This window comes from Elgaria multicarinata, chromosome 11, assembly GCF_023053635.1.
Source record: "Elgaria multicarinata webbii isolate HBS135686 ecotype San Diego chromosome 11, rElgMul1.1.pri, whole genome shotgun sequence".
NCBI lineage: Eukaryota > Metazoa > Chordata > Lepidosauria > Squamata > Anguidae > Elgaria > Elgaria multicarinata.
In genome coordinates, this window is record NC_086181.1 from 11,111,673 (window position 1) to 11,137,373 (window position 25,701).

The window sequence follows — 25,701 nt, forward strand, 5'->3', positions numbered from 1 at the left end:
AGGATAAAATCACCACATCCAGCCAGTTCTTCAAAAACTAACATTTGCCCACTAGCTTTGGGGAAGGGCTGTAGCTCAGCAGTTGACTGCAGGCTCTGCTCCCTGCGTCCCTTGTTCTAATGAGAAGCAACTGCCTTTTTTTGCCACTGACTGCATTTCAACCTCTGGTCAGTTCTAGGGGGGGAAATTGACCACTGGATGCCAAGGAGTTGCCCACCCCTGAGGTAGAGCTAGGGAGGACCTCTGTCTGAAACCCTGGCGAGCTGCTGCCAGTCAGTATCTGCAATAATGGGCTAGACAGATCAATAATCCAGCATTGGGCAGCTTCCTAAGCTCCGAACGATGGAATGCCAGGGGGAAGAAATGAAGTCTTAACTTGTCAAGCTTAAGGGTCACATAACTATAAATCCTTAGCATAAAACATAGTGTGGACTCTTCTCACGTGGCTGAGGGCGTCTGATGCCACCACATTAGGAAGAGACCCTAAAATCCATGCATTTATTTTATAGCAGTTACATATATCCTGCTTTTATTTCCTGATGGAACTCAAGGTGCCACATACCAGAGTTTCTAGTTGGTTGCCCATCCAGCTACTGACCAGCCCCAAGCCTGCTTGGCTTCAGCCTCCGAGACCAGCCCCATGGCTACTATGAAATACAGAGAACTAGAATAAACCCTGCAGACTCCTCAGATCAGAAAGGACCATTACCTTCACATTGGAATGAACCGCTGACTCTGGGGGGTAGACGATAAAATGCCGGAGGGTGAATCCGTACCCCCCCTGCGAGTTCTTGTGCAGCACCACCGTCTTCGGCCCCACCCAGGGGAAGGACTCCACAGGGGGGGCGTTGGCGTTCGTGGCCGTACCATCTCTCTGGCCCAGCTTTGGCTGTTGAGGAACAATAAAAAGGGGAGGGTAAGCAAATTATAAATTCCAGATGGAATCTGGAGCAGGAGAAAAATCCTTTCCACCTCCCTCCTGCCTTGCACACCCCCTCTCTCTCTTTTACACACACACACACGCACACGCACACACACACGCACACAGTATCTTTCTTCCCCAACATGGCGCCCTCCAAATGTGTTGGACTACAACTCCCAGCATCCCCCAGCCAGCCATGATAGAAGTTGTACTCTAACATATATAGAAGACACCAGATTAGGGGAGTCTGTTCTATATATGATGAACACAATTTTTGAGAGATCAGCACATTTATTTATTTATTTCTGTACAGCCCAATAGCCAAAGCTCTCTGGGCGGTTCATAAAAATGTAGATGGAGGTACATCTCCAAAGGTTTGGGGAGAGGAGACAGGCACCATTTTTAAAGATCTTGGCACTGGGCTATTCCTGCAGCACATCCCATTGCCCAGTGCCCCTGGCCTCGGTGGCTCTTTCATGACAAAAGCTGAGCCTATACCTCAACTCAGGGCTTAAGGTGGAAATCTAGGGTAGAGACAGGCTTCAACTTTGAGGTTGTAGTTAAAGGAATTGTAATGCTCATTAAAAAAAATCCCACTGGTTTATTTTTTATGAACCTCTTCAATTCAATTTATCATCTGCATTGAATCTGACAAGTTGGAGAAAGGTAGGATTATAAAATAAATAAATAATAAATAATATAGTATCTGGCAAGTTCCTGGTTTTGTGGTACTCTCTCTCCATCACATCCTCACCCTGCAAAAAGTTTGACTAGCAATGGTAATAGAATAGAAGAAACAAGCATGTTCTATCATGTCAGCTTTGAATCCTTTAAGAAATATTGTTTATTTAGCTGAAGAACCAGTGAGCTATTGGTTAGTGTGTACCCCAGATCTCTCTTCAGGCACAGAAGGGAGCATCAGCCCCTTGACGGGCCAGCAGTATGGGGTCTCTGAAGAATATTTGTATTTTAAATTTGTATTTTAAATTTGTATTTCTGCACTGCTGCTGATTTTATCCTAGTTGTGCTTTTATATATTGTATTTTACATCATGCTTTTATACTGTTCTTTTATACTTTGAATGGTTTTAATTGTGAACCGCCAGAAAGCTTCAGCTATTGGGCAGTATAAAAATGCAATAAATAAATAATAAAGATAAGACTAGTTAAATCTGTATCTCACAGGATTATTGAGAGGATAAATGGGAGAATCCGTTAAGTATGTCTCCCTGAATCCCTTCTAGGAAGGGCAGCATATGGATGGGACTATTACTGGTAGTAACCTACTCCCATGTTTCCATACCTGCTGCAGCCCTGGACCTAGCCTTGGCACAAACACCTGCCTAACTATAAGGACCCTGGGTTGGGAAGGACCCTTTCCAGAACTGGTTCTAGGTACAGCCACCAGTAACCTAGCCCCAACAACCTTTTTTCCTATTTTCTCTCCCTGTCATACACACCAAGCAGCAGTGAGATTGCTAGTGATGGTAGAAACATTGCCTGACCAGATTGGCATGAGAGGGTTAGGTGATGATTCCACCATCACAGCCTTCTACATTTAAGCTAAGAGGGAGCCCAACTACCAAAACCCAGGAACTCTTTCCTGATAAAGAACTGGATTTAAAATCTTCTACACGCTTCTGATACAGGCAAGCCCTACGAAAGGGCAATTTGAAGATCTTTACAAGACTTGCTGGAATGCAAAAACAATGTCTGACAATTCTCTCAAATTCAAAATTGCAGCGTTCAAACCAGTTGGATTTGAACACTTGAGCTTCCTCTCAGTGACACCAGCCAGTGATCATCCATGTTTTTGAGAGAAATGTGAAGAAATGGGAAGTTTGTTTATTTAACAAACCTTCTCTGGGCAGATTGCAAACCACTGAAAGACTAAAAAGCAATTCAAACAGTTAAAATATAAAATTCAATGCAAATATTTCAAATGCAATTCACAACAACAAACAGCATCAAGACATATTAATGTTCATTGGTTTCTCCTCTGAATTCAACAGAGTGGCATTCACAACTGCCATTTCATATTCATTCCCCCACCTCACCCCACTTTCCCGTATTAGTTCTAGTTCCTGAGGGATGGAAGGAGATAGCAAGGAAAGGAGTCCTGGAAAACTGCTTGGCGACCAGAGATGGCTTCCTTCCCCACTTTGCCTGGAACAAGCCCACCCACCCCCCTTTCCGGTGGCAAGAGGAAGCTGTGGAATGAGAAGAATGAGCCCAGGGACATGATGCCTTGGGGGGTAAAGAGAGGAATGCATTTTGAGCTGCAGTGTCGGGAAGGGTAATAGTCCAAGTGGGAGATACTTTTTCCAGCACCTCCACCTCCTCACAACCTCCCAAAACTTTCAACATCAACAAGTATTCTGTCACTGTCGGATCTAGGCAGGTTTCAACATGGACAAGCAGCAAAGGAGGAGAATTTCACACTATTTGCAAACTCTAGTTCCTTGAGCAAGCCATATTTCCAATCCTAATTGTAAAAGTCTCCCCAACAGGGCATAAGACGTTGACGCAGCAAGTCCGCACGGGACCCCTCCCCCAATAACCACATTCCATCGGTAAACCAGAGGAATGCAATGTCCGAGTCCGACATGTAATCTAAAGGCTCTCCGTCTCCCTCCCGCCAGCCCCCGTGGGATGCCCGAGGTTTGCAACATGACACTCTATACTTTAGAAGGGAATTATGCACCTCTTCGTCTCGCCAACTTGAAACCAGATGGTCTTCAATTGCTTTAGGCCTTGCGATGAACTACTGGGGACAAATGAGACCTCAAAAGATGATGTATCCACAGTGGGCAGATCATCTGTGCTAAAACAATCCAAACTGTGCACCAAGAAAAGTTGAACACTGTGATCAGCATAACATTTATGTATTTAAAATATTTATCTACCACTTTTCAGCAAAAGGTTCTTAAAGTGGTTTACATACGGCAAGCCGACTTACACATGTTTTAGTAAAGTTGTTTATAGTCTCAGCCAGGATGGGCTTCCACATGTAGATCAAAGGGACAGACCTCATCCTACACTTGATGTCTAGTTGTCTATTCATATTCTGGCTGTCTTGGTCTCAGCAATGGAGCAAAAAGCAAATCTTCCCTGTCTGGGATCAATAAAATTAGCCGTATGTGCGTGAATGTACTTATTTAGCATAATTTCTTCCTTTTGGCATGGATATTGAAGCCTCAGAAATCCTGATCAGTGTATCGTTTGGCTTGCAGAATTTCACCTAGGACTGCCCTCATACTTTCAAGCCTATTTTTACAATACTAAGGACTAGAAACTTGCTTCTTGCTTCTACCTCAAAGCAAAAGACGGAATTCTCAGGATGCCGACTTGTAAACCCAGTACCAATTGGATTTTAGTAACATGTATATCCCTACCTTCCCCAGCCTACAACTCCCATCTTCTCTGACCCTTGGCCATAATAGTTGGGATGAATAAGAACTGTAATCAAAATATCTGGAGGGCACAGTAGGTTGGGGAGGCCTGGTATATCTCCGACCCTTGGCCATAATAGTATATCTCATCTTTCCACTAACCTGTCCTCCATTTCTACTGTTGTGATCCACTGGATTATGCAATATACACCGCTCTGTTTATAATTACTAAAAACACTTTATTATGACGTAAGTGATTAAGAGACCAGTTAGCTGATTAATATCTCTACTACCATTATATTACTCTGTAAACAGATGTTCCAGCTGTGGACTGAGAAGGTGTCAGCAACAGAATGTTGACCAATGGTGCAACTTCAGTGGGGGAAGTTAAAAATCAGTTTGAATCCAGGAAGAGGGGGAAGGAAGAAAACCTGACACTGTACACAGGGCACAGGAGGGACCATATGCTGTGGGAAGTTAGGAAATGGACAGTCAAGGGTCCTGGGGAAACATGGGCCAAGGAGACAAAATAAGAAACAAGCCACAAAAGGCAATGATGAAGATTCAGGGAGGAAGTAGTGTCTGAATATTCAAAACTGAATTAACACAAGCAAATCTTCAGCAGCCTCACCATGGAAGCACAAAACAAAGAGCGTGAATCGGCTGCAACTCCAAGATGGGATTTAAATCCATCATTTAAATGTCATTTAAATCAATGACACTGGCTTTCGAATCTCCCTCTTTCTTGGCGTTTGCGCCATGAAGGGGGGGGTAAAGGGTCATAATTTTACCTTCTTGAATGCGGGAGAGGGAGAAGGTAAAGCCCGAGTTAATGGAATGTTTGAAAGAGCTGCCAAGAGGCAGAGCAGCCGACAAGCAAACTTATTATGTAATTCCACTTAGCAATTACATAGCCACAGGGGCTTCTTGCTGCATTTCTTCCAAGCAAAACAACCCCAGAAATCTCCACTTCTCCAGGTTCCTTCCTTCACTCGCAGAACATATCATAACACAGAGAGAGATCCTCGCTACTCTACACTCCATCTGCCTATTCCTTTTAAATCCTGATATATCTAGGAAATACCTTCATGTCAGTTTTGTGCATGTGTTTTTAAAGGGTGTCCAATAGACATATGAAACTGCCTTATTCTAATCATGGCCCAATATCATCTTGGTGCCCTCTAGATGTTGTCTGACTCCAACACCCAGACAGTATGGCCAATAGTGAGGGATGATGGATGATGAAGTCTAATAACATCCGGAGGACACTATTATTATTATTATTATTATTATTATTATTATTATTATTATTTATATAGCACCATCAATGTACATGGTGCTGTACAGAGTAAAACAGTAAATAGCGAGACCCTGCCGCATAGGCTTACATTCTAATAAAACCATAATAAAACAATAAGGAGGGGAAGAGAATGCAAACAGGCACAGGGTAGGGTAAAACTAACAGTATAAAGTCAGAACAAAATCAAGTTTTAAAAGCTTTAGGAAAAAGAAAAGTTTTTAGCTGAGCTTTAAAAGCTGCGGTTGAACTTGTAGTTCTCAAATGTTCTGGAAGAGCGTTCCAGGCGTAAGGGGCAGCAGAAGAAAATAGATTGAAGAAAACAGAATAGAAAATAGAAAATATAGGAAATAGAATAGAAAACAGAATAGAAGAAACTAGATTGGGGAAGGCTGATTTACTATGGTAGGTGGCATGTCTCCAAAAGGTGTTTTCCAGCCCTGATGCCTGGAAACTTTTAACTGGAGATGCTGGACCAATCCTCCAAATAATGCAAACAATAGGTATAGAACACAGAGCAGAATCTGCATCATGCACTTCCTGACTTGTAGCTCTAGATCTGGAGCCCCCACTTCACCAAAAAGGAATGTTCTCTATCATCATCATCATCTATTTGTTGATGTTGTTTATTCGTTCAGTCGTTTCCGACTCTTCGTGACTTCATGGACCAGCCCACGCCAGTTTTCTGTCGGCTGTCGCCACCCCCAGCTCCCCCAAGGTCAAGTCTGTCACCTCCAGAATATCATCCATCCATCTTGCCCTTGGTCGGCCCCTCTTCCTTTTGCCTTCCACTTTCCCTAGCATCTCTGGGCAGTTTACAAAAGTTAAAAACAGTGAACATTAAAAAGAAATATACAAAATTTAAAACCATAAAAAGCATAAAATACAAACAAAAACAGATGATAGCGCTTTAAAAACAACTATTCTGGGGTCCGTTAAAAAACTCAGCATATGCTGTTAAATGTCTGGGAGAAGAGAAAAGTCTTGACCTGGCGCCGAAAAGATAACAATGTTGGCGCCAGGCGAGCCTCGTCAGGGAGATCATTGAGGGGCCACTACTGAAAAGGCCCTCTCCCTGGTCACCATTCTCCGAGCTTTCCTCGGGGTAGGCACCCAGAGGAGGACCTCAGGTGTTGAGCACAGAGTATGGGTAGGTTCATGTCGGGACCTGACATGAACTCATACTCAGCCTTTGCCTCAAATTCCCCCACAATCCTCAACTGTTCACTCCTTCCAACAGTACACAGTCCCTTTGGTCCCCACCCTCCAGCCCCCATCAAAATTGACATGCAATGGCTATTTTACACAAGCAAGTCATCATTTAACATTGCTAGAATCCATAAGCCCCACCCCTAACTCCTCTCTATTTTAACCAAATAATGCTCCCCCCCTCTTGTAATGAGGCCAGGCTCCCTCTGCCCCCACCCCATGGTGATTCAAGCACTGAACACAGGTGGATCTGGTTAGACAGCCTGAGTCAACAAAGGAGTAAAGGGCTCGTGACCAGAGTGTCCTCCTCAGCTAGGCACAAAGCTACAGAGACACGTGGTGGAGAGATCCAGGGAGAGGAGGCATGCAGCAGCCCTTGAATAGAGGCATGGGGGGTGGGGGATTATGCCCTCCTATAACTTTCTGATAAAGTGGCCATTTACAGAAAGTAGCTCACCCACCCACCCACCCCTGGTAATTTGAACACTGACCTGGAGCCACCTTAGGATCATTCACAACAGATATAAGGAACACACTCCCCCCCCCCACACACACACAAAGTTTCATGAACTTGTGAGTATGGTTCATGCAACGAAAGGAAGAAATAACTACGTTGAATTCTATTGGTAGCTCTTACAAATTTTGCTGTTTCTAACCACATTGTAAACGTACATCTTCCTGCCCTTTCTGGCCCAGTCTTAAAGACTCACATTTCAAGTCACCAATTGCCATCTTCTCTACAAAGGAGCCGAGCATCTGGATTCTCCTCTCCCACACTAGGAATAATACAAGCGCAAGAGTTCTATGAAGATAATGAAAAAATATTTGCAATTTCTAAAACTAATGAAGATTGGTGTGACATACTGTAGGTGCAGAAATGCAAAACACCCGCAGAATAACCAACAGCTAAAATATCTTGTGACAGCAGCAACAAGCTGCAAAGGAATGATGATCTCCATCCAAGGCTTGCCTGTGCTAGGGGGATGCGCTCCCACCGAGTGGGAGGGCACTGCCCATTCACCCACATCTTTATTCTGGTCCCCCCCCCCAAGTGCCAGGATAAAAGGAGAGAATGGCTTAGCGATCTTGCTGGAACAAAAACAAAGTCAGTGGCATGACCTCAGAGCAGGGCAGTCTCACCACCCGGATGCAAGGAAGTGCTGAGTCCAGGCAGCAAGCCCCAACCTAGACAAAGCACCATGTTCGCTTGGTCCTTCCTGCACAATCTCTGGCCCAGCTTTCCTTCTGGACTCCCAAATACTGGAAAGTCAATAGGTTACAGCTTGTCAGCTCAGGCTTTGGGCACCTGCCTGACTTCGTTGGGTGCTACTGCTAGCCCAGGTCCCCTTCTGTCACTATACTACCTTGCTATGGCAATCACAGCTTATTATGGGATGCACAAAAGGTAGGAGTGAGGCCATCCTTGACCCAATAGCATAATAACCTACTACAAAAAAGAGCTTGGGTCAGCCTTCCCCAAACTAGTGCCCTCCAGATATGTTGGACCACAACTCCCATCATCCCAGCTAGCATGGTAAGTCTCAGCCCTCCCTTGCATCCATGCAGTGGGCCTATTCCTCTCTGAAATCAAGGCACTGGCATTGGCTTTGTTCCAGCATGATTTTTAAGCCACCCTGCGCTCTTTCCTTGCTAGAGCCAAATTTTGTAGTTGTTTAGTACAGGCTACAGAGAAGCTGCAGGTTCTGCCTACCCTCGCACTCCATTGGCTTCCTCTGACCTGAAAGGGCTACAAATGTTTCCAGCCTGGACAACAAGCAGTCCTGACTGCCTGGTTGTCTCCAGGCTCCTGGCTCTATCTTCTGAAAAGCTGTGGGATTGCCCCTCACAGCCTAGCCTCATGGACTTCCCCCACACTCCATTTGCACTGTGCCCCCCCCTTCAAGGTTGCACACAGCTCAGCACCAAAACAGTGAAGAAGAAAAGAACTAAAAGGGATTATGCAAGAAGAAACAAGGGTGGAAGTTCGATCAGTACAGCTCGAAAGGATTTTAAAACTGAGGACTAGCAGCTTGCCAGCTCATGAAGAGGGATGACAAGGAGACAGCATGAAGAGACTCCAGGAAAGGGCTGATGTGATTCTTGCAACTCCTTTCAAACGCCCCGTGTGTGTGTGTGTGTGTGTGTGTGTGTGTGTGTGTGTGCGCATGCGCGCGCGTTCTCCTAACTGAACATCTGTCATGCAACAGTAGTGCTGCCCACTCCTGCTGAGCAGGTGCACATCACCAAATGACGGCTTTGAAGTGGTGCCCCCCCTTCCGCCTCCCCCACCAGCTCCTAAACACAGGCCGCTTTCAAGCCCTCTGAGGCGGTCAGACTAGCATGTCTCCAAGATGAATATTCTGAACTGGTCTGGAAAAGCAGATCAGGTGCGGAACGCAGACTCCTAATCCCCCTCCACCCCCGCCGGCCACCTTGCTTCCCGACAGCCTCTACGGGCGACTCTCTGGAGTTAATGAAGACACAAGTCGTTTTATCCAGGGACACAAAGCCCAGCGGCTCCCGACTCCTTCAGGGCCCTTCACGGTCCGCCAGCACACAATCCTTATCTTTCCGTCACAAAGCCGCCCTGCGTTCGGATCAGGATGCTAATGAGGGTGCCTCGTATTCACGAGATTAATCTCCCTCGGTATCGCACCAGCGCCAGCCGCCCCAGGCCCTCGGTAAGCCGGGATCAACGCTTCCATGTGACAAAAAGATGGATATTGACGCCTTCCCTTGCCTCTCTTCTCTCTGGGCACTGATGATCTGGGTACTTGTGTAAATTTAGCGTAATGGTAGTTTAGTCTTACACTAAAGGAGAGTGTAAGGATCAAACAAGACAATTTGTAAATAAAATCAAGTAAGTATGTCTGACAAGCCCAATCTTGTTCAACTTTTACTGGCAGTGGTTCTCCAAAGTCTCAGGCTGAGGTCTTTTACATCAGCCGATTCTTTGTCTCATGTTTTATTAACCGGAGATGTCCAAGATTGAACCTGGGACCTTCTGCCTGCAAAGCGCGTGTTCTACCACTCAGCCACGCAGTGCCGGTTCCTGGTTTGGGGGGGTCTTGGATAAAGCGCCCTCTGATGCCCCACCCCCTCTCCATTGATGAGACTTGGTAGCTTTACTTGGCAGCAGTAGCAGTAATGATCTGAGCTGTGTTTGGTAGTTGAGGGGGCACTGTGGGAAATTTAAATGGCAGCAAGACATGGCTGCCACTTGCTGCTCAGAGCACCAGGCCAGTGGGGGGAAATTAAAGCGGGGGTCCAGTCCAGACGGCAGCCTAAGGATGACATGACGTTGGACAAGGAGCTATAGTTCAGCCTTCCCTGAACTATTAACCTCCAGATGTGTTGGACTCCAGCTCTCAGCATGCCCAGCTAGCCTGACTGGCTGGAGCATGCTGGAAATTGGAGTACAACACATCTGGAGGCCACCAAGTTGAGGGAGGGTCCTATAGTTCCTCCCTGACATTACAAGGACACGGAGCCATCCGCGGTGCATTTCCTTGCTCCTTTGCCACCCATAGCCAATGATACAAGGAGGGGAAACGCGCAACATGGTGACATCGCATTATGCATTCTGTTCTCCTAGAAATACAATTTGCGAGGAAGGGAGAGGGGAGGAGAAAGACACAGAACAGCAGGATTTTTTCTGTTTTGTAGCGTTTCGTTATGACCTAAAGACATCCAGTTATGGCACAAACACATTTACTAGGCAGCTGTTCTTAAAGGCACTAAATTCTTGCAGGAAGAGATTATGACAGCCAGTACAAGTCAAATTGCCAAATTCAGCACCTTTGCTGCACCCGCCCCCTACACACACTCTGGATTACTTCTTTGCTGTCCTTGGCTCACAGTCTCCTGGCCATCCATCCCTTTTCCGACAATACTCCTTTCCTGAGACCTTGACCCAAAGCACAAGTTACTTTAAAAACACAGCTAGAAGCTACTTCTTTTTTTAACTCTAGAGTGAGCGCAGGAGTTTCTATTTGGATGAGGACTCCAGTACTGAGGGGGGTGTAGGGGGGCTTTAACCCTTTCCCCTGCTACAATTCCCATCCAGATTAGGTCCTTACATCTGCAAATTATATTGCCAAACACTGATCCATTTTCTTTAATGTGAGGGATGGGATGTGTGGCCCTCCAGATGTTGTTGGACTACAACATCCATAATCCCGAAGCATTAACTGTGCTCTTTGGGTCTGATGGAAATTGGGGTTCAACAACATTGGGAGGGTTATAGGTTCTACACTCTGGCTTTAAAAGATCACTATTTGGCAATATATATTGCAGGCAAACAGGAAGAGGTCAGTGCGGACTCCATTGGCCCTCACAGTGGTGGCAAGTGTGTCTGGGCTTGTACCAGTTCAGACTGCAGGTTTGGGTTCACATGACAGAATGCTCATCCATTACAGGGGGGTGGGGGCTTGCACACAGAAAGCTAGCATGTCAGGGAAAGCAATTCCAACCTTACCTTTTCCCTCGACATGCTAGCTTTCTATATGCAGGGATTTATTTTCATTATGGAAACAGTCAAGCATGTGAACTGCCCTCTGCATCCCAAGCATTACCATTTCAGAGAGAAAGAAGCCAAAGTGTACAAAATGCTACCTCATTTTGACAGGGGGAAATTTGGATGCCAGTCACTGATGAGGTTCGACCACTCTTCAAATTAAGAGGCCAGTGTTTGCCAACAGCCCTGTCTCCAGAAAATGTCCATGTACCATGTTTGGACAATGTGCAGAGAGGCACCATTGGTGGCTGCCAAATGCTATAACCTTGCATTCTAGAATATCTCTGCCTGACTACTAGTTTATTTAGCCCCATCCATGTGTCAGGAGCAATACAAGCACTGTGGATGGGAGAGCAGAGACTGATGGGAGAGCCGCAAGGGCGGAGAAAACTAGAGCCAGACGCCAACGGAGGAACAAGTAAAGCTGAGATCGTTACCACCTCACAGAGAGTAAATGTGCAATTTAAAAGTCATAAACTTTCAAGTAAAGCAAGAGGAAAGAGGGCAAAGCTATAGCCATACAAGCGATTTCGCCCAGCAAAGTCTTTCTTGCCACCATGGCCAAGAGGCTGGGAGCTGCACGCGCGGGGGGGGGGGGGGGTTACCGGAGGTCAGCTGCGATATGGCAAACCGGGGTGGGGGCAGATTTGCTGCTCTGCCGCAGGCCAAAGAAGCTGTGCAGCGAATAATTGATCAATGAGAGAATGAGAGAGGGAAGGGAGGGGAGAGAAAGAAGGGGAGAAGCAAGCAAGGGGAGGGATCAGAAGGGGGAAGGGGCTGGAGATTGTTCATTTATCTACATGAAATGGTGGGGGCAGGAACACATCATCAGACATCCCTTTAAAGTTTAACGGGGTAGATAATTTTTTAAAAAATACCTTTGCCACGCAAACACCAGATATGGGGACACACACCCCTCTGGGCACTTTTCTATCCTCCCACTCTAATGAACTATGGAAATATTTGGGGGGGGGATTTATGATCAGGCATCATCTGTGAGTAAAGCCCCACCACACCACCCTCAGTTTGCCTACAGGGAATGGGAATTGCTCTTTACCAATAGATGAAAATCAAGGCAAATCTATCAGACACGCATACACCCCCACACAACCCCAGACAAAAGAATACCATGTGAGATAAATCAGGAAACGCCCCACCCCCTCCACAGTTTTTCTATAATCCTGCCCCCTCTTCACTCCATCCCGGGGGAAGCCTCCCACCCAAACATAAGCAGCTGCTCTGGAGGTAATAACCTGGGCAAAAACGTGAGCTTCTCCATCAGCAAGGCTACAGATGGTGCCTCCATGCTCACGGGCACTGCCAGCCCCCCAAGAGAGTGCCGGGTACACACACCTACTCACTGTTTAATCATTTATCCCTTACCCATTTACATAATTACTCTAAGAAGCAGACTCTTTTCAAATCTCTGTGTAAAAAACACAGCCCCCGCAGCACCTCGGTGGCACCGCCTCCCTTTTGTGTTCTCTTCCTGTCCCCCCACCCCACTCAAGCCTACAGCACTAAGCCCCCAACTCTGTCCAATATTCTCCCTCGTCCTTCTTTCTCCACTGCCCACCCACCTCTTTCTCAGTTCCCTGCCTCCTTTGGCCCTCTTCCTAACAGTCTTCTCTCTGCTCCACCCATCTTTCCAACTTCCCAAACACTGCTCTGCTTTCCCTTAACTCATCCATAGCTTCCCTACCTATTGGGCCTATTTGTGACCCAACTTCCCAGCCAGCCTATCCAGGCTTTCTGCTTCCACAAACCACTTTCGTTGCCGACAGAAAGTGCAGAGAACACTTATCAAATTTGCAGATGTCACAAAATTGGGTGGAATAGCTAATACCCTGGAAGACAGAAACAAACTTCAAAGTGATTTCGATAGGGTGGAGTGCTGGGCTGAAAACAACAGAATGAAATTTAATAGGGATAAATGCCAAGTTCTACATCTAGGAAATAGAAACCAAATGCACAGTTGCAAGATGGGGGATACTTGGCTCAGCAATACTACAAACGAGAAGGATCATGGAATTGTTGTAGATCGCAAGCTGAATATGAGCCAACAGTGTGATATGGCTGCAAGAAAGGCAAATGCTATTTTGGGCTGCATTAATAGAAGTATAGCTTCCAAATCACGGGAGGTACTGGTTCCTCTCTATTCAGCACTGGTCAGGCCTCATCTAGAGTATAGCATCCAGTTCTGGGCTCCACAATTCAAGAAGGATGCAGACAAGCTGCAGCGTGTTCAGAGGAGGGCAACCAGGATGATCAGGGGCCTGGAAACAAAGCCCTATGAAGAGAGACTGAAAGAACTGGGCATGTTTAGCCTGGAGAAGAGAAGATTGAGGGGAGACATGATAGCACTCTTCAAATACTTAAAAGGTTGTCACACAGAGGAGGGGCAGGATCTCTTCTTGATCCTCCCAGAGTGCAGGAAGCGGAATAACGGGCTCAAGTTACAGGAAGCCAGATTCCGGCTGGACATCAGGAAAAAATTTCCTGACTGGTAGAGCTGTATGATAATGGAACCAGTTACCTAGGGAGGTTGTGGGCTCTCCCACACTAGAGGCCTTCAAGAGGCAGCTGGACAACCGCCTGTCAGGTATGTTTTAGGGTGGATTCCTGCACTGAGCAGGGGGTTGGACTCGATGGCCTTGTAGGCCCCTTCCAACTCTTCTATTCTATGATTCTATGAAAACAGCCCTTGTTGTCCCCAGGCCCTCTGAAAGCAGCAAAAAGACAACACATTGTAGTGGCCTGAGTACTGGGGCTTGGATGTGGAGACATCAGGGTATCCTTGTAAGATGCGCTTTATAGCAGAAAAATGTGCAACTCCACCTGCGTTTCTCTGCCCCCACCAGCAGAAACCAACAATGTGATGAGGGAGCAGAGAGGAACATCACCTGATGATGTCAAAAGACAGCATAGGTGATCCTACCAGGCGCAGACAAATCTGACAAGTTTAATTCCGCTCAGTTCCCCTTTATTCCAACATTATATTCATTATCTCCCATTTCCACATCAGTTTGTGGTTTTCCCTAAGACAATTTGTACTCATAATTGTATATGCCCTTTTCCAGATATACTTATTTCTCCCAAGCAATTTTCTCTAATGTTTGTGCCCTTTCCCCAGAATACGCATCGCGGGTGCACTTTTTTCCTGTAATATATATATATATATATATATATATATATATATATTGTGCACATTTTAATATTTGCAAACTGTTTCACATCATTCTGAAAAGTGTGACTATTGCCATTAACTGTGTTCCAATTTGAATGCAAGTTTCAGAAGTGCGAATTTGCTAAATTCATATTAAAATGCGAATGCAATAAATTTCTCACCAATCGCATGTATGTATATTACAGGACGAGAGACTAACTAACAGATTCCGTTTTCAGTGGGAAAGCAATAAGTACAAGTTTGCCCTTAATTTAGGATGTCTCACTTATGAGTATCATTGGAAAGGGGAAGAGAAGCCATCTTTCGATCAAGTGAAAATTCTAGCCATTGCGGGCTTTACATTTGAATTCAAGGCATGGAAAACTGCAATGTATGTATTCTATATGTTAAGTGTCACTTGTGAAAACTGCCTCAGAATGGGAAGTACAAGCCAGCCACCTGGAACTTTTAGCCAGTCAACAAAATAGTAACGGCGACAGTCAATGCCTCACAGCCGAGGAAACCATAAAAGGCCTGCTGTTTATCATTCCTGGATCCCAATTAAAAATGGAGAAAATGGCAGGTTTGGGGACACAGAGTAATTACAACAAGCTATATTTTACCACAACAGACAACTCCGCCTGTAAGCAAGCAGCCCCCAAGGCAGTCGCCAGTCGTGCCACATCAGCTGGTTTGTTTCGGCCTGAGAGACGCCAAGATCCGTGCCATAAAACTAGGCTGGGCGTAAGTGGGGTGGCTGGCTGGGTTAACATTATTATTATTATTATTATTATTATTATTATTATTTATTTATATAGCACCATCAATGTACATGGTGCTGTACAGAGTAAAACAGTAAATAGCAAGACTCTGCCGCATAGGCTTACAATCTAATAAAATCATAGTAAAACAATAAGGAGGGGAAGAGAATGCAAACAGGCACAGGGTAGGGTAAGCAGGCACAGGGTAGGGTAAAACTAACAGTATAAAGTCTGCACAACATCAAGTTTTAAAAGCTTTAGGAAAAAGAAAAGTTTTTAGTTGAGCTTTAAAAGCTGCGATTGAAGTTGTAGTTCTCAAATGTTCTGGAAGAGCGTTCCAGGCGTAAGGGGCAGCAGAAGAAAATGGACGGAGCCGAGCATGCCGTTAATTGTTGCTCTCCGCCTCGATCAAAATGGAGAGGCGGGTAAGAAATAAAATTATTATTATTATTATTATTATTATTATTATTATTATTATTTCTTCTCTTTCCCCCACTAACAGCTCTGTTGGCATTCCCATCAGCACAGGCTGACAGGTAGGCAAATACAGTTGGCATCTGAGAAAGAAAAGCACAGCCCTGAGAAAATTGAAAGCTGTCCAGGTCTACGTGGTGTTAAAATCCAGGTGCTGTACTCTTGTTGTCCAGGGAGAGGAAAGGGAAAATAAATGAGAGGGGTGGGGGTCCTACAGTTTTTTAAATAGGTGAATTAAGGGGGAAAGAAGATGAGGTGATACAGGATATGAACGTGGAGCAAGGTATCTGGCCTGCCAAAGGCAGCATATTTTACATTCACCTAAACAGGCACATTGCCCACATCTCTAAGCACCAAATTACATGATGGGCTGCAAAGACACGTCTTAAGAGTTGATAGACAACTGTAAAGAGATGGGATGGGAAGGGATATCAACTGGATGAGTGGCAAACCCTTTGTCTGTCATTCACCTTTCCCTACAATTCCTCTCCCTCCAGCCGCTTTTCTGCCCTGACTCTTTTCCTATGAAACCACAAGTAAGTCTGATTAAGAAAAAAGCAGGTATGGGGAGGAGATCATGGAATAAGTAGGGGGAAGGATCTAGAATAAATGCTTCGCTTTTTAAAATTACCGTATTTCTTCGATTATAAGAAGCCATCGATTGTAAGACGCACACCAATTTCAGTAACACCAACAGGAAAAAACCCGTAAGACACACCCGCGATTCTAAGACACACCCCGTTTTTAGAGATGTTTATATGGGAGGGAAAGTGCGTCTTAGAATTGAAGAAATACGGTAGCACCTCAACTCTTTACTGCTGTTTGGGGTCAAACTGTGTTCTAAAAGATGAAGTTCTAAGGAGAATGGAGCAATGTTCGCAGCAGTAGAGAAGTGCTTACAGAAACAGTATCAATAAGAACCCTGAAGCTAACATTTTGCTTCAAACCAACATGTAAATATTTGCCTTATTGCCAGAAGCCTCCTTAACCTCTCAGTTTCCTATCCACTGCACCATTTCCCAAGCTTTTGAAGTTCTCTTGCTCGCCAAGGGCTCTTCTGCTCTTTAGGACTCTCTCTTTTCCACACACTCCACCTCCGGCACCCAGGTTATCTTTCCTTGGCAGAACATACACTGTTTTGCCAACATCCTATTGCTGACAGATTTCCCCTGAGCAGTTGGAATGTTGAGAACATTCCATGGCATTAGAGCAGCACAAACAATGTTTTTAGTTGTTAGCTTAATGCATAAAATTAATAGAACTGACTAATATAGGGAAGGATAATGATAAAGAAAGATGAGTGGGAAAAAGGTTGCAATAATGGTAAGATGAAAGATAACCTAAGGAACAGACAAGGGGCTTAGTGATAGAGGCAGAGAGCAATCAGCAGTCCTGTGTGAGCCTGAAGTGTGTAACTATTGCAGAATTTATTTGACAATGCCACAAGGATTCTGAACTGCAGTTCATGCTGTCCCTTACCAAGCGTGTCCTCAATTACATTGTGAGCTCCCTGACGACAACAAAAATCACCTTCCTCAGGGCCAAAATTATGTATTCAGCAGCTGACCTATGTTGTAGGACTTGGGTTAAAGCAGAACAACTGTAAATGGGGAGATTTTAAGAGGAGAAGCAAGAGAGGGAGGCTGCTAGCCACTTCTCCAACGTGTTACTTTCCCTCCACAGCCACTTTCTCCTAGCCTAGCTTATTTCTGGTTCAGAGCCTGGCATATTTCTGGTTCACAGTCTGGTTAGGATTAAAATGGGGTGGGGTGGGTAAGTTGTGCAGGAATGTGAACAGCAGGGAACAGCAGGGAAAGGATTCAGCAGCCTTCCCACTTCTACCTATCACTTCTCTGCTTGAAGTTGGCTACCCCATCTCTTTAGAGCTGTTTGATGGCGACCCAACTTCGAAGACACAGGTCTGCATTGCATCACCTGCTTGGGCCCTCAATCGCTTTAACCTGCTCCAAGTATTGTGGATATGGTGGAAGATGAAACTGAATAAAATGTTCCCACCAATAGAACATTTACTTCAACACAAAGCCGTCTTGTTCTTTCATCCAAAATGAGGTTTCAACTCCCTGCCAACCAACTTTCTAGTTTCCTTTACCTTACAACTACTTCAGCGATCAATGCTTTATGACTAACTTTTCCCCTCAGCAGTTAGAATGTTCAGGAATATTCCATGACATCACAGCAGGTCAACCAATAGCTGGGGTGGGGGAACTTGAGGGCAACTAGTAAGAGCAAACTTTCAGTATACTATACATACTCTATTTGACAAAGATACCAAGGCGGAAAGCAATTACTGTCCACTTGTGACACTGAACAAAAAGCAACCACACCAAAGCATCTAGCCTAAAAGGACTATGCTCATTTTAACCTAAATTTACCTTCCTCTATGGTAGGTTCCTGTTCTTTTGTTCCACTACCCTCAGGGGCATTAGAGAGTAATTGTCTTCTGTCTTCTTTATGGCTTTTAAATATTTGAAAGCTGCTCTTAAGTCCTTCCCCCAGTTTTCTTTTCTCCTGGCTCAACATATTGTTCTTTTATCCTTTCCTCATCCATCTTTGTATTCTATACCTCTCACTTATCTTTGTGATCCTCTTCTGGGTTTTATTCAGGGTGACTATCTAACTTAAAAATGCAGTGCCTCGAACTGGATTACACACCTCAATATACTGATGCCATCACTATGTACATCTGGGATATGGAGCTTCTGCTACCATAACTGGTAGCAGAAGCTCCATAACTAGGACAAAGGAAGTATGGAGCAGGGCCATACTTCCTTTGTCCTAGTTGGCCATGCAAAAGAAAGCTTTTGGTTCTCCCCTTTGTTAGTCTCTTTGTTTCCAATGTGATAACTCTGCTGAAAATTGATATATTGGAATGAAATTTGGTATACACATTCAAGACGTCAATCCATGCTTCAAGTTTGAATCTCAACTTCACCGTTACATATACTTTCAGGGGTGAAGAAACATGCAAAATATATTGTAATGCCACATCTGAAGCAAGGCTTTGCTAAATACATAGATGCTAACCGACACCCAGAAATGGGTTATTTGTGGATTACCATATTTCTTCAATTCTAAGATACACTTCCCCCCCCCATATAAACATCTCTAAAAAACGGGGTGCGCCTTAGAATCGCGGGTGCGTTTATTATTTCTTAGAATCAAAGCTTTTTTTCTGTTGGTGGTACTGAAATTAGTGTGCGTCTTACTATCGATGGCGTCTTACAATCGAAGAAATACGGTACTATCCCAGTTGTTCTCCAGGTTTTGGATATGCAACCTATCATTCCAGGTTGCTCCCATCTCCACTCCACCACGTCTGAGCCATCCATCCCACTCGGCTATCGCCTCCCAGATATATTTGGGTCTTCTATATTTCCTAGATGCGTAGGACAACACTTAACATGGGCCTGATCTAGACATGCAACCAGAATGAGGTAGTTCAATGGAATGTACCTATGCACATATACACACACATATACATGTATGCACATATTTCATCCATTTTTGAACGCTTTATGAGAAAAACTCCCCGCAAGTGACTCCCCCACAAACACACACACACACACACACACACACACACACACTACCTAAAGTGGTACAGTCTGCTTCATGGGTAGATCATGTTCTTTCTCCTATTTGGGTTGGCTGACCACACATTTTACCAGTTCTGGACAGGAGTGAGGAAAGCAGCAAGCTCTAGAGCTTTCATGAAAAAGAGAGCAGCCTACTAAACCATACGTTTTAAATAATAATCAATCTATAGTGACGCACACTAGTCTCAGAGCCACCGTCAAACATTGTGAATTTGCTATACCACAAACTCTACCGTGGTAGGAGGGGGGATTAGGCAGTGCAGGCTGTTACATGAGGACAATCAAATGTACATGTATTTCACTAGGAAGTAATGGGAAATTGGTGCTTCCTGCACATGTACACATCACAGAATAGACACATGACTATATGCATCTGTATATATGCATGCTTTCCCCATAAGTGCTTTCCAGAAAATCCATAATGTTTGCCTTCAGTATATTTGATGGTCATCAAGCAACAAGAAAATATCCCCTTCAATAATTTCCATTTGGTGAGTCTAAAGAAAGGACTTAAAGGGCTATCAGCAGGCCTCCGTCATGAGTCTCAAACTCAGGGAAGGGCATGTAGCCCTTGCTACCCCCACCCAAATGCAGCACCTGTTGTTTTTAAAAAAGAATAATTCATTGCTATGTAAAATGGACAAATTTAGCTTGAAAGCAAGCTAAATTTCTCCATTCTACGTCTCCGTAGCAGCTCTGGAGGCTTATAATGGCACAGGTGTGTATGATTTACCCTGTGTCACATAATGAATCATGGATAAAGCGAGAATTAGAATCCAGAAGCCCCAGTACTTGTCTGCCTCACACGCCTCTACACTCTTAAAGCAGCAAACAGAATCCAAGAAATCTTATTCTACTTTCTTTACTTTCATTATCAATAACTTCTAGAAGATGCATTATAGCCCTTATCCCACTGATATTACAACGGTCCTCTGAGGGGACATTTTAATTTTATTCTGATACTGAATTTTATTCTTGTGATTCATCCTGAGAGCATGTCAAACTGAAGGGCATATAGATGTTTTAATAAATAAATAAAGCATCATTGCTCCCATTTTACAGATGGAGGAAACTGAGGCTAAGACAGAGAGTGACTTATCCCAAGCTATGCAGGATGTTCGCTGGTGTAGGTAGCTTCCCACAGTATTATAATCTGACACTGGTATGAGTAGAGACAGTTTGACCATCTCCAGATTCCAAATGGTTCACTGGGGCAATATTGATCCCCTTATGGAAGGTGACTGAGGTCTAGTCCTCAGTTATATCTGGACTGAACCACTTCAGTCAGCAATTGGGACTCAGATGAGAGAATGCTTCTCCATGCAAAAAATGAAATGAAAATCCCTGTACATAGAAAATAATCACCATGTCAGAGTAGAAAAGGTTCTAACCTAGCCTACTCCCTGACATGCTACTTTTTTACGTGCAGGGCATTTTCTTTGCACATATGCGAAGCATTGTATTTGATCACGTGAGCCTGCAGCCTGAAAGGTCCAGAGGCAGGCTGATTTACCACTTCAAGTGAGAGCAAGACCCAAGGGCGTAGTGTGCAACCCAAGAGGCAAGCAATCCCCTTTGACATCTAAGATGGGAGTGGGAGACTTAACTTCCATGTACAACCTACCAATAAAGAAGTATGCAATTTAAGAGGTGCCCCCCGCAGGATTCCCTGCACTGAGCATGCTGGAGCACTGATTTTGCTTTGCGTGCAACTTCACCGATAGCTGCTGTGCCCAAACCAGTAGTTGTACCCTGGAATCATGTGTAGCACTGTAGCACATCCTGATCGCATTTCAACATGCCGCACCTGCTTGGAAACCCCGACAGGGTTGGAACTGGGGGCTTCATCAAGTCAAGAGGTAGTAGCCGCAATCACTCAACCACCATAGGGGACCTGACAAGTCTTGGAATTTCCTCACTTTTCTATGTGGTTTCAAGGAAATCTGGGACTCCATTGGCTCCTGATTGGATGCAAGAAAAGATCTATACAAACCCTTCCTGATACATCTTTGTTTTCAGGAGCAGAAAATAACTCTGACATCAACTCCTGTAGTTCCCTGATGGCTGCAGCTCAGGTGCAAAGGAAAAAGGAATAACAGCTGGTCAAAAACAAGAGAAGAAAAACAACAAAAGGGAGTGCCCACATTTGCAAGAAGCATAGGCTGCAAAAAGAATACACTCCGGGGGGGGGGGGGGGAACGGGGGACAAGGGAAAGTTTCACCAAATGACACAGGAATTTACAGCCAGGATTGTGCAGCTCTTGATCAGGGTGTGAGCTGTAGTTCTTCACTTTGCTGTTGCTGTTTTTAAAATGATTCTCACTGTCAAAACAGGAAAACTAAGGCTGGTACCCTGATCCAAACTCCACAGGTCAGACGACATTCTAACCAGAAGCGTCCCAATGGAGAATCACTCAACTCTCAAAGCTAAGATAGAAGGCATGACACTATTCTTCAAGCACCCCACCACCTTTGAGGGCAGCTCATTGGTTCCTCCTGGCCTATAAATACTTCCAGCCGGGTCTGGGCCTTTGACTGCCCCTAACCTTTCGTGTGCAACTCAGCAACCTGGTTCCAGGCTTCTCTTGCCTCATCCTCCTCTACCTCACTGCTCCCTTCCTGGTCTGCCATGCCTTCTGCCCTTCTGCCTACTCCCTTCCTGCATCTTGGAGCCATCTTCCCTTTGGCTCAGATCCTGGCTTACACCTGACCCCTGCCCTCAGACCAACCCGCTTGGAGATCTGCTCCAGGGCACCAGCCAACTGCAAAGCAAATCCTGCCAGGGACTTCATTTCTACGGCTGACTACAACTCTTTGCTGACACTAGCATTCTAACCATACGGATTCTCATCAGAGTGATATACAGACAGAGATGGGCAAGCCAAGGCGGTGAAAAGGAGACGTTCAGCAGGCGCCCAAAAGTGGGTCCCTCCAGATGTTTTGGCCTACAACTCCCATCAGCCCCAGGCACACAGTCAATGGCCAGGGATTGTGGGAGCTGTAGTCCAAAATATCTGGAGGGATCCCGGTTCAAGGAAGGCTGAGCTAGGGATCGATACCAACTGATGGAGATACAGGGATGAGTCATACAACAGTGAAAATGCAGGTAAGGCAAGGCTCAAAGGGTTCGAGGAAGGCTTTGCTGGTGATGAGGAGAGAGAACAGGGTTGACGAACAAGGATGGGGTGGCTGTTGCAGGCACAGAAAGGCAGGAAGACATGAGTAGGACAAGGTAACTAAGTAGACTGAAAGCAGATGTAAAATTCCAAGTGCCTGAAAAAACTAAGACTGGCACCTCAGAGTTCAGGCTTCAAGAACTTCCAGACAGAGAACTCCTAGTAATAATCAAAAGTCACAGTGCAGCTATTCCACCTTATCCTTCTTAACGAATAGGAAAAAAGACGAAAGCAGCAGTGCGAAACACAGAAGGTGTGTTTGGAAGGCAACATAATCTAAAACCCCAGTAAAATTCTATGTTTGTAGCAAGGTGAATTGTAGGATAAAACCCTTGGCTGGACTCACCCTACTTCTCCATCCTCATCCATGACAGGCACTTAAAAGAGTGGATGGTGATTCCTAAATGTTTGTTTTTAATCACTTAAGAATTGGGTATTTCTTTGCAAGCCCTGAATTTGTGCCAAGTGATAAGAGTGAAAAGAGGAATACTGAGAGAGAAAAGGCAATGGGAAGGATAAGAAAGGCAACGCATCTCCCAGGGTTGTCAGGAAGGAAGATGGGGCAAAATGAAGACCCCCCTAAGAGCCACATAAATGACTGGTATTACTAATTCAAAAATCCATGTCTCAAAATTGCAAATGCCTGCACTGGGCCAAGCCACTTGGCTCAACCTCTTAATTATGGTACTCACTACCACAAGATGTGGTGATGGCCAACAATTTGGATGGTTTTAAAAGGGGGTTGGATAAATTCCTGGAGGAGAAAGCTATCAATGACTACTTATCCTGATGGCTATCTGTTACCTCCAGTATCAGAGGCAGAACCGCTCAGAGAACCCCGGCTATTGGGCGGTATAGAAATGTAATAAATAAGTAAATAAATAAATAAGCCTGTATAGACCAGTTGCTGAGGAACACGGGTGGGAGGGTGCTTTTGCACTCATGTCCTGCTTCTGGGTCCCTCGTTGACAGCTGGTTGGCCACTGAGCGAAGAGAGTGCGGGACTAGATGGAGCCTTGGTCTAATCCAGCATGGCTCTTCTTATGTTCTTAATTGAGTGAGATCCAAGCGGCCTGACCTGTATGTGCACTTTAATACACTCTCACCTTCCCCGAATGACACCCAGTTGGCAAATGAGCTGTCCTGACCTGGTTCTCTGGGAACACAGCCTGCACTGACTCACCCTCTTGCTCCTGGACTGGCAGATCCCCGGGCTCAAAGAACACAAACAATTCAAAAAATAAATCTAACCCTCCCTGCGCCTGCCTCCCAATGTCCCTTTTCTGTTCCTGGCCCCGAGGTCATTCTCCATGTGCATTTTGTCTGCTCTGCAGTTTGCTTCCTATTGTCGACCGACCAGGCGGCCCTCGGAAAGGGACGGCGGATGCGCTGCAAGCCAAGCACGCAGATTAAAACTTTTTTGCACGGGCGGCCTCTTGTTCATTCATTCATACTGAATGGCAGAATCTCCGGACAACAGGAAACAAAAGATTTGCAGAGGAAGTACAGATGCAGTGCAGAGTGCAAAGGATTTCTGCGTCTGCATATGCTCCCCTCCTTCCACATCATCCCTAAAACTAAGCACTACTTCATATTTCAGTTTTTTACTAAACATCTAAATGCGAATGGTGATAATCATTAGTAGTATCGATGTCTGTGACTGCAACAGGGCAGATTGCACACTGCAGGCATAACATAAGCAAAAAGGAGAGTTGTCTTCCCCAGTCTAAAATTTAACCATGAAGAGACAACAAAGGAAAGGGAGCAAACGAAAATTGACAGATGGTTTTTAAACACGTGTTTGATGTGGGCACATGCCAGAGAGAGCTCTCAAAGGAAACATTCACATGCTGCAAGGGTTAAACATACACTCGTTTCTCAATGTGTGGGAGGAAGGCTCCAGCAATCGCATACTTCTAGTGCATCAAAATAGTCTTATATTTAAACACTCACCTGGTAGCCAGAGGCCACAAGGAATTCTAGGCAGGTGTGCGAGTGAGCAGGCTGCCAGGAGAGGAACGGAGCGCTTCCTCCCTCCTCTGAACGGAGCATAGAAACCAAGTGGCTGCTCCTCCACAGCCTGCACAGAAAACCCACGGCCTGTTGGAGGAGGAGATATAACAAGAGAGAGGGCCTTCTCTGTGGTGGCCCCCCAACTGTGGAACAATCTCCCTGACGAGGCCCACCTGGCGCCAACATTATTATCTTTTCGGGGCCAGGTCAAGACTTTTCTCTTCTCCCAGGCATTTAGCAATATGTAATTAGCCTGGGTTCGTTTTTGTATGTTTCTGTGGTTTTAAATTGTATGTTTTTGTGATTTTAAATTTTTGTATATTTTTTTAAGTGTTTTTATCTTATCTAAAGATAAAAACCCAGAAAAACCTGCCCAGAGAGCCTCGGCTATGGGGCAGTATACAAATGTAAATAATAATAATAATAATAATAATAATAATAATAATAATAACAATAATAACAACAACAACAACAACAACAACAACAACGTTTTCCATTTCTCCTCTGCTAGATCCAGCAGGCTAGTGAAATGTTTTGTAGGTGAGTAATTTTGGGGCGGGGGGGGCAGGGGGCGGGAGGGAGGATATATAAAAGGCTGCACTAAACATTATATTTGCAGCAAGTATGCTTCAGATATATGCTAACATATGAAGCATGACAGGTTTGTCACAACTCCCCACAGTACGTATCCCAGCCCAAATAAGTGAATGGAAGTTGCAAGCAACAAACATTTCTATTACCCCGCTTGCCTGCACACATGGTGGTAGGGGGAAAAACATGTACACACACCCAGACTTTTGTGAAGCTCTCCTGCCTGGCCGCTCAAAACAATCCTCTCAAGGGCTTCCTAAATATGACTAAAATGTGACCACTTAACAGACTTTGGGTAGCCTGTCTGAGTAATGATAATCAACTCCACGCCATTGAAAGTGTGACCAATGCAGTGTATACGTGGCTCTGGTCACCACACCCTTGTCACAGTGTGTCGGCCTACAAACAACCTATGGGTAACTTATGTTAACAATTCTGTACCAATGTAAAATGTGGTTACATGGGAGGTGGGGTAACAGCGCCCGTTAATACGATGTTGCTTCTCGAAAATCCCAAACACCCTGAATTTCTATAATAAAGAAAGGAAAGAGATGGAATAAAAGACCCCTAA

General features: G+C 45.0%; 1 protein-coding gene across 1 annotated transcript in view; it reads right to left on the reverse strand.

Annotated features, from left to right (window-relative positions):
- The window catches only part of ARHGAP23 (Rho GTPase activating protein 23), a 119,791-nt gene that overhangs the window by 87,952 nt on the left and 6,138 nt on the right, over positions 1-25,701 (reverse strand). Inside the window, exon 2 of the mRNA XM_063138531.1 lies at positions 710-889. Within this exon, the coding sequence (XP_062994601.1) occupies positions 710-889 (180 nt within the window). The remainder of the gene's footprint in view (positions 1-709; positions 890-25,701) is intronic.